Raw genomic sequence first — 10,346 nt, 5'->3', positions numbered from 1 at the left:
GAATTAACGGCAGTCATCGTATAATAATCTACACATATACAAGTAAAAACCACATGCTAATTAACAACCATTGAAAAATAATTGAGCACACACACATCAATGGTCTTTCATGATTTGGGTTTCCCTCATAACCCAAAAGATGAATTGGATACCTACAACCCTTGTATGCATAACTTACCCTGTCAGGAGTCATTATACACATCGTGGCAATGTGGACTAAGCTGTCCGCCTCATGGGCTTTCAATATTTTTGGCCACCTGGGTGTCATGTCCAGATCCTGTCGGCTGACATACACCCAAGTCATGTACTTACCTATTGCATTAGTTAGAATCATAGAATAATGAAAGATGGTCCACTGTCGCAGTACCCTCTCACTATCCATACCCTAACGTATCTAAATAGAGGTAAATATAGATAAATGTGTGACAGAGGTCCTGGCAATGTCCTGTCGGCTTATGCGGGGTCATGTCACACACTTTCTACATTTATCTTCAATAGAAGGCCATGGACATGTCTATCGATTAAGACTAGTCCATATCATACATGTATTATGAATAAAGAGGGATTAATCAACTCTCACATATCATGGACAGATTTAAATATTCATAATTAATCAACATTAATTAAAGGTGATTATGGGATGGCGGCATTTTTATCAGAAGCAATTAAATAACCCTCCCAATAAAAATAAACTAATAACTTGGGTGCATCAACCATGCCATGGATGTCACGCCTCGATCATCTCCTCCGCCCGATCACATCTTCAAAATAAGTGATTTGTGTCTCCATAAGCTTTGAGTGCCACATGTGGATCACCATCAACATGCCCTGAGAGTCCTAACTCCTCTAAAATTACAATAGAAACTTAGGAAAAATTCTATACACTTTCCTTTCCATAATAATAAAGAAACCCCGCATGGAGAAACCAACCCACCATTTGGGCTGCCCATGGGGTGGAGTACATTTGTTTATAAAAAAGATAGGGGGAGAGAGAGAAAGAGAGAGAAGCATCACATCCACCCATAAGCATCTGGGCCAATTTCTTGTAGTGGTTCCTTGCAAGAGATCTCTACTTAGTAGCATGGTCTCTACACAAGCATCTGGGCCAATGGGTGAGCATGTTTGGGTATCTACCCAGGAGGCAGAGATGTCATCTCATGGTGCCCTATGAGAGGACGTAGGAAACACCACCAAGTAGAGATATTTTTCTCATATATATGAGGCGCTGTTCTCTTTGCCGCAGCGCAAACTGCGCCTAGGCACATGGGGGTGGGTGCAATGACTACCCTGCCCCTTGCACAGGCTGCCCATGTTTTTGGCCGTTCTCAACGCTGCAGTACAGAGAACATTCTCCCTTAATAAATGGGGCAGAAGATCGCTGCTAGGTTGTGACCCATGACATGCACAGGCCAATGAAAGCATGCACCGGAAAACTAATAGGGTGGATTTTTTTCATTTCAAGGGGATGAAGCGGTCATTTTGCATGGTCTTGTATTTGGACACAGGTTCCACCCAACTTGGCAAAGATTGCTACCAGAGTGTGTGGCCCTGTATGAGCGCAGCATGGGGGCCATGTGACCAGGCAGTTTTCTTATTTTCTATAATATAATTTCCCTCACATTTCTTTGAGCGTTGAAATTCTCAACACCACCTTCAATATAATAGGCATTTCACATGGAATTCTCTTGATTGCCATCTCCCTCGATCTTCCAAGTACTCAAAATCCATTAAACAAATAGAACAGTCAGAAAAGAGATTATAAAAACAGAAACTCAATTAATAACATTAAATAGACATCCAAATGAAGACACCAAGGCAAAATTGAGAAATAAAGTATTCGAGAGAACCAGATGCCTTATGGGTTTCGACTGTTAGGGCAGTTGGATCAGAAACCGAATCAATAAAATAGTAATACAGAAACCCAGGAGAGAGAGAGAGAGATATAAACTTCTTAATATGACTCCTAGTTATCTATGATTATAATCCCAATACAGAAACCCCTGATGGGTTAGATCCTTGTAAAAGTTCGAGCAGAAATCCAAAAATAAAAAAGCTAAACTAGAGAGAGAGAGAGGGGGGGAGAGGGGTAAATGATCTGAATAGGGTAAGATAGTGTAAATCAATCACCAACCGTTAGGGTGTTACTTGAACGGAGATTCGAACATAGCGGAAGGATCTCATACAGATTTGGTTACAAGTTTTACGAATTTGAACAATCTTCTTCAATCTTTAGATATTTTGAAAGGTTTCTTTACGGATAACTGCACACCACAAATCCTTGGGAACGGATGGAATTCCTTAGAGAACACACTAGCAACTTGGTGAACAAGATAAAAAATGAAATAGACAAATCAATGTTGCAAGAATGCCAATTTTTTAGTTTTGGGATGACTTGATTATATTTATATTATCAGTCCCCACCTCCTCACAGTGTCTCACTCTAAATAGGAAACATATAAAGGGAAGGGATCTAAAGGGGGAAGGCCAGCTCCTTAAGTGACCGACCCGCCCTGGTCCAATCAGCTGCCCCGTGGGTGGACGCCAAACCCGAACCGGGTTTGCCCAGGTTCAGCTAACAGATAGATTAGAGAAAAAAAAATGTAAAAAAATAAACAAAATTCAGAACCTTAGGCATTCAAACTTCTATAAATTTCAAGACAATCAATTTAGAATTCATTACTCAAACAAGCATTTCTGGAATGAAAGGTTGAGAGTGTTTATCTCAGAGGACCCCATGGATTCCAAGAAGTCTAACAAGATCAGTGAGATAGTTAGGCTTCAACAGATCCTCAAGAAGTGGAAGAAGCTTGCAAATGCACCAAAGAACAGCAGCAGCAGCAGCAAGAGTAGTAGCAGCAACACTACCATCACTAGTAATGGTAGTAAAAGCATCAAATTTCTCAAAAGAACATTGTCTTTCTCTGACATCTCTGCTTCAGTTTCTGGTGACACTGTACCTAAAGGATTCCTTGCTGTCTGTGTTGGAACAGAGCTGAAGAGATACACAATCCCAACAGAGTATCTGGGTCACAAAGCATTTGGGATGCTACTGAGAGAAGCAGAGGAAGAATTTGGATTTCAAAATGAAGGAATTCTGAGGATTCCTTGTGAAGTATCTGTGTTTGAGAGGATTTTGAAGGTGGTGGAGCAGAAGAAGGAGCTTTTCATCATGAATGAATTTGGGTTTAGTGGAGAGAAGGAGATATCTGGCTTTTGCTCATCAGAAGCTGAGCTTACTCCATCTCACCATCCTCCAAAGCCAATGTGCAGATAACTTAATTAGTTTTTTTTTTTTTTTTTTTTTTCCTTTTTGGTATTTCTTTTCTTCCTGTGAAGGCAAGATAAGAGAGAGAGAGGTGAATAGTGTAGACTTTTTGTATCCTAAATTCCTGGTTTTTAGTTGACAATATATGGAAGTCTCCTTTTATTTAACTTTACAGTTTCATGATTTTCTGAAGCCATGTATTGAACTTCTGATGCTTAATTGCTTTGGGTAGTTGAGATTGGTATACAAACCTTGTGGTGTTTGTGAGTGTTTCCACCACACAAAGAAATGAATTGCATTATCCCTTCTCTTTTGATTCACTAGTTAAAACACAAAAAGCTTCTCCATTAATCGAACTTGAGTTTGCACTAATTGCTAGTAAGGTTGTTTAAAAATTTGGTTACAAAAGTGACATATATAGTGCTTGTAAGTATTGTTCATGGAAGACCTAGATTCTACTTTTTTGTTTTTCCCCCTTTGCTGGGTCGCTTGGTGTCTTCCCCTGCCCAGGGTGTATTCAATACCATTTTCCCATACCGTTACTGTACCGAATTGTATTAGGTATGGTACGGTACGGTACCGATTCGGTAAACGGTTTCGGTACTGAATTGATACCCTTATCCCCTGCTGATGGCTATGCCGGGAAAATAATCCTCACCAATTCCTTAAAGTGTGGCAATGCGGCAGTGCTAGGTGGAGATGTCGACACCTGGCAGCTGCCGCATCCAATGGTCCATATCAATGAGCTTGGACCGTTGGATGCGGCAGTTGCCAGATGTCAACATCTCCACCTAGCACTGCCGCACTGCCACACTTTAGGAATTGGAGAGGATTAAAATCCGCTATGCCATAGGTAGGGGTTGTGCCTAGTGATTTTCTATTAGTTGTTTTCTGGTGTTGCAGTCAGTCTCTTGTATTTTATTGTTATTATTTTTTAATATACATGAACTTTTAGCAAAAAAAAAGTATTGTTCAGAAAATAGTGAAAATGATTGCTATATGTTGTCAGTTTATCCATTCCATGTGTACATGACAGGTGTTTCTAAAGAAAATTGATTAGCTAGCTGGAAAATTAAAATTACCCTTAATTTGATATCAGTATTAATTATCCCTGTTAAAGTGACCAATTGCAAGAAAAAAGACTTACTGACGTACATGGATATTTCAGTTAACTATCTGTATAGGGTTTCATTATAAATTTGTAGCGAGGGTTCTTTCTTTGTAATCATTTGAGGTTATTCTTGCCATCTAGGAGACCTGGGAGGAGTGTGGAGCTAGAAGCTTAGTGGGTGGGGTCCTCAAACCAGAGAGATCTGATAGGTTGCTGCATTGCTGAGCTTGCATTTTGTTGTATTATTGCTCACATTTGGAAGGAAAGGAATTTTCATATCTTTCGGAACAAGACTCGCCCAGTTCAATCATCATCAGGGACATTGGCTCTGATGTGGAGGGACGGTGTCGTACCATAATTCCCAAGGGGTCCAATCCCCTATGAATCAATACCTTGTGGAGAGTTGGGGGATTCACCCCATTTGATCTTTCAGATAGTTCATTGACTGGTGGAATTTTGCGTCATGGGCTTCTCTGAAGCTGACTTGTGTTTTTGTCTATTTTGGTTATTCTTTTGCTTCTCATAGTAGCGTCATTGGTCTCCTTCTTTGGTTCAGGCCCCCCTTCCTTCATAGTCTTTGATTAGCTAGGGCCCTACCTTTTAGTTGTATGAATAGTCTTTATTTTCTTTGCAATAAATTTGATACTACCTACTAAAAAAAAAAAAAAAAAAAAACCTGTAACCCTATTCTCCATTGATAGTGAAGCAGATCTCATCTTACCATAGACATAGACAGTCTTGTCAAACCACGTAAATCTTTGTGTGCATTGTGTGATTGTTGTTTGCGATTTCCATTTGTTTCCTGCATCATTATAGGTTTCGTTTCCTACACCTGTCTATTCACTTTGGCAGACATGAGCCTAGCTACGTAGAGGCTTTATGTTACAAACTAATTGTTTCTATCTCTCATTTAACTTCTAATTAACTTTTGTGAAACTATAATGAAGGAGACATTAGATGAGTACCAGCAGATAAGAAGCTATTTTCATTCTTTTCTTTTTGAAATGGGATTGAACACTTTATGCATGTTTCACATTGTTGCATCAAGAAATTGTCCGGTGGTCCCTTCAAGTGTCGTAACTTGCAAAAGGACCTGGGTGATAAAGGAGAATTGGTGTGGTTCCGGCCTAGGACTCTCCGATTCCTAAGTTAGATCTCTCTAAGCAAACAGATGAATGATAGAATTCAAGATGGTTGATGGGGGTGGAATACCTCTAGTTTTATAGTGGAATGTGGCAGTGTGGAGAGTCCCAGTCGATGTTGAGTAGTCCTCGTAGTTGATAGAGTCCCTGGGTAGCAGGGTTCTTCCTTGGTTAGTTGTCTCCCTAAGGGAGGTGGTGTCCCAGTAGGGTTGATGTCCTTAGTAGATAGACGTGTGCGTGTGGTGGATAAGGTCCGTGGTGTTTGAGTCTGTCAGGGACTATGTGACTGGTAGGCGGTGGCCTAGAGTCCTTGAGGTGGTGCATGTCTTATTGATGGCCATGGTAGTAGCCTGGTCTTAGATCAGGGTCTACGTCCGCGGTCCGATCTCTACCCAGAGTCCATGTTCGTGCTCGCGCCCGTCCGAGGTCCACGCTCGTAGGCAGTTCGCGCCCGTCGTTTGATCCATGCCCGAGGTAGTCCGCGCTCGAGGGTGGTCCGAGCCCGTCATGCGGTCCACACCCGTCGTCCTCGGTCCGTGCTCGTGTGAGGTCGGCTCCCATCGCTGCTGGTCCGCGCCCTTTTGGCGGTCCGCAACCACGTGAGGTCCGCGCCCATCGTCACTAGTCGCCAGTTTGGCGGTCCGCGCCCGTGTGAGGTCGGTGTCCATTGCCGCTGGTTCGCACCCTTTTGGCGGTCCGCGCCTGTGTGAGGTTAGCGTCCATCGCCGCTGGCCCGCACCCTTTTGGCGGTCCACACCTGTGTGAGGTATTAGTTGTGTCCACCCTCGGTCCACGCCTGTCTGGTTCTCCACCGATCTTGGGATGGCCTACCCCCTTGGGCCGGGGCACATGGCGGCTCCTTGCGTCCGTGTTGCCCATGCCTCGGTCTCACGTTCTTTGCTCATACCTTGGCCTGTTTGTGCTTGTCTGCGCTCGTTGGTGCCGCTCAACTGTCCGCGCCCATTGGCGCCGCTCGACTATCCGTGCCCATTGGCGCCGTGCTCGTCCATGCCCGTTGGCGCCGCTCAATTGTCCGCGCCCATTGGCACCAAGAAAGGAAGAAACTAGAAGAGAGCAAAGGAGAACCAGTGGTCCCTTGAGTGTCGTAACTTGCAAAAGGATCAGGGTGACAAAGGAGAACCAGTGTGGTTCCGGCCTAAGATTCTCCGATGCCTCAATTAGATCTCTCTGAGCAAACAGACGAATAGTAGAATTCCATATGGTTTGATGGGGTAGAGTACCTCTGCTTTTATAGTGGAATGCGACGGTGTGGAGAGTCCCAGTTGGTGGCGAGTAGTCCTCGTAGTTGATAGAGTCCCTGGGTAGCAGGGTTCTTCCTTGGCTGGTTGCCTCCCTAAGGGAGGTATTGTCCCAGTAGGGTTGATGTCCTCAGTAGATAGATGCTTGCGTGTGGTGATAAGATCCGTGGTGTTTGAGTTTGTCAGGGACTATATGACTGGTAGGCGGTGGCTAAGAGTCCTTGAGGTGGTGCATGTCTTGTTGATGGCCGTGGTAGTGGCCTGGTCTTAGATCAGGGTCTACGTCCGCCGTCCGATCTGTACCCGAGTTTGGGTCCATGTGTCTCTGACGTCCATGCCCCTAGGCAGTCCGTGCACATAGGCAATCTGCGCCCATGGGGTTCACGGCCCTAGGGGTCCGCACCCAAGGGAGTCTGCGCTCATCTCAGTCAGGGCCTGTGCCCTGGTCCATGCCCCTGGGCCTCGATCCACCTTGGCCCGCGCCTGTGCCCTGGGTCCGCACCCCTGGGCCTCGATCTACTTCGGTCCAAGCCTGTGCCTTGGGTTCGCGCCCCTGGGCCTCGATCCACCTTGGTTCGCGCCTATGCCCTGGGTCCGTGCCCCTGGGCCTCGATCCGCCTTGGTTCACGTCCATCTAGGTCCGCGCCCATCTAGTTCCACGCCCATCTAGTTTGACGCCCATCTAGGTCCACGCCCATCTAGGTTCGCGCTCGTCTCTGGTCCGCGCCTATGCCGCTCTTGTGGTTCGCGTTGGAGCTGGTTCCCCACCGGGCCTGGGACGGTCCGCCTCCTTGGGTTAGGACACATGGTGGCTCACGATTGGCCGGTGTGATTTTAGGTTTATCACACATTTATTTAGAAGCTTCAGAAACTACCCATTTGTGGAAAGAGATTACATAATCCATGACAGTACAGCAGCCAGGTAACAACAGTACTTTTATGTGTACTATGCTTGATAAAGAGGGTTAAGAAAATGTCCTATAGTCAAAGCCTTCTCTATTATCACAAGTGATCAAATGATCTTTTGCCAAAAGATTGGATCATGTCTTATGTTCTTTATTAATAAGATAATGTATTAAAGATTTCTTAATTTACAGCTCTTCTTCACATCCATTCTAACAAGAGTATCCAATGTGCTTGCATATGGGAATGCAAGTTATCTCTAATTATTAACACATTACATCCATTTGCTATAAGTCTAAGCAACTATTCTAGACACGCACATGTAAACCAAAAATTAATCACAACTTTGTAGATACAGATGATCCTTGTGTTACCATTTCACATGCAAATCCAGTGTTCAAGCATTTAATATTTTGCTTAAACCGCATTTTTACCTTAAGAAATTGTTACCATTTATGGTTTTACGTAGCATCCAATGAGTCAAAGTCAAATCCCTTCAATGGATCATTCAATCATCTATTGGAAGGAAGGGAAAGGAAAAGGAATAAGATAATTCGAAGAGAGTTTAATATTCTAAGCTAGATTAAATTCATTCTACCCCTATCACAAGTTGCTTAATTATATGATAAAATAATAATTAGATGATCAAGAAATGGACATTTTAATAACAGAAAAATGCTCAGAAGGGTGGAGATCTCAATGGCAACTCAACTTATATCTTGTAGTTCTCAAAGAAAATTAATAGAACCCAACATTTTGGAAGCTGGACCGGCTAGCTGGTGGAAACAATTTGTTTGGCCCAATAGAGTATCAACTTGTTGAGCCTGGATATATAAACCTACAGATCTGAGTAGCCCAACTTGATTTATTAGGATGGCATTCTGGACAAAGATGGAGCTTGTTTGAGGCAGGCAACCTGTTAGAGAAGGACTCTTAGGTTGGTAAAGAGAAGGAGAGAAGAGATAGACTCCAAGCTTAACGTGGTAATTCAGTTGTGAAAGTAACTTACGTCCATGGTGAAAGAAAATTTCACTATGATTATCCCTTGTGATCACAGTCCTTATTGAAGGTTGACTGTCGAGTGATTAAGGGAGTGATTGAGGGGGAAATCCCTCTATACAAGGAAACATACTTCCGGTTATAATTGGGATTGATTCTCTTACATTTTGGGTTGATCCGCCTACCATACTAAGGCTCATCATTATCCTCTTGCCCAGCTGGTCCCTAGAGGATGTGGCTGTACGTTAACGCAAGATTCTCTCTTATATTCCCCTTCAAACTCAAGGGGATGGAAGCACCTTGAGGTTGGCTAATAGAATGCTGAATCGCTGTGTAGATAATGGTTTGGTAAATATGTCGGTCAGCTGGTCTTTGTGGAGATGAAACACACATCAAGATTCCCTTTTGCCACTTTGTCACAGAGAAGTGAAAGTCTATTTCGACATCCTTCGTCTGGGCGTGAAAAACTGGATTGGCAGTAAGATAGGTCACCCAAAAATTGTCACACCAAAGGATTAGAGAAGATGGTAGAAAGATGTGAAGTTCCTTGAGGAGAGATTGTAACCATGTCAGCTCAGCGGCGGTGTTTGCAATTGCTCTATATTCAGACTCAGTGCTGGGACGAACAACAATAGTCTGCTTCTGAGAGCTCTAAGATATCAAATTTTGACCCAGGAAAATTGCAAAACCGTCTATTGATTTCTATCAATAGGGCATCCAGCCAAATCCACATCCAAATAAGATGAGAGATTTAACGTGGATTAGTGATAAAACATAAGACCGTGAGAGATAGTGCCTTTGAGATACCGAAGAATCAATTTAACAATAGACCAGGGATTTGTTGTTGGAGTTTGCATAAACTGGCAAACTTTATTGACAACATATTGAATGTCATGCTTGGTAAGGGTGGTATACTGGAGAGCACCAACAGTGCTCCGATATAAAGTGGGATCATCCATAAGGGTCCTGATAATTTTGTGAGCATTGTTGTTGGAGACATGAGGGACGAAACAGATTCCCAATGTTTCATCTTAACCATAGCCAAGAGGTCCAGAACATACTATCGTTGAAAGAGATGCAGCCCATAAATCATTTGTGAAACACTTATTCCAAGAAAATAATGTAAAGTCCCCATATCTTTGACTGCGAAAGCACCCCCAATTTTGACAAGGAAGTTGGTCAAAAGAACAGTACTGCTGCCTGTGAGGATGATGTCATTGACTTAGATCAGGATATAGTTGGTGGCACCACTCTTATGATAGATAAACAAGGAAGTGTCCATCATGGAGCCTTCGAAATCATTCTCAAGACGAAAAAAGTTGAGGCAATCAAGCCAAGCTCGGAGGGCTTGCTTGAATCCATAGAGTGACTTGTGCAATCTAAAGACATGATGAGGATAATTTGGATTAGTAAAAGTTGGTGGTTAACTCATAAAGACCTCCTCATTAAGAATTCCATGTAGACCAGCATTTTGAATGTCAAGCTGCCGAATCGGCCAAGATCTACTTAAAGCAATTGAGAGAACTAGGTGAATAGTAGTCGGCTTCACAACAGAGCTTAACGTCTCATTGTAATCAAACCCTTTCTTTTGGTTATAGCCCTTTGCTATAAGACGGGCTTTGTGTGGTCTATAGTGGCCTTGTATTTCATTCGAAACACCCACTTAC

General features: G+C 43.3%; 1 protein-coding gene across 1 annotated transcript; it reads left to right on the top strand.

Moving 5' to 3' along the window:
• The first annotated feature begins 2,670 nt into the window (after positions 1-2,670).
• Positions 2,671-3,306, top strand: LOC122662631 (auxin-induced protein 10A5-like). The gene has a single exon (XM_043858318.1). The coding sequence runs from the start codon at positions 2,735-2,737 to the stop codon at positions 3,272-3,274; it is 540 nt and encodes a 179-aa protein (XP_043714253.1). The 5' UTR covers positions 2,671-2,734; the 3' UTR covers positions 3,275-3,306.
• Positions 3,307-10,346: the final 7,040 nt, after the last annotated feature.

Source organism: Telopea speciosissima, chromosome 5 (assembly GCF_018873765.1).
Source record: "Telopea speciosissima isolate NSW1024214 ecotype Mountain lineage chromosome 5, Tspe_v1, whole genome shotgun sequence".
NCBI lineage: Eukaryota > Viridiplantae > Streptophyta > Magnoliopsida > Proteales > Proteaceae > Telopea > Telopea speciosissima.
This window is presented reverse-complemented; position numbering and strand designations above follow the sequence as displayed.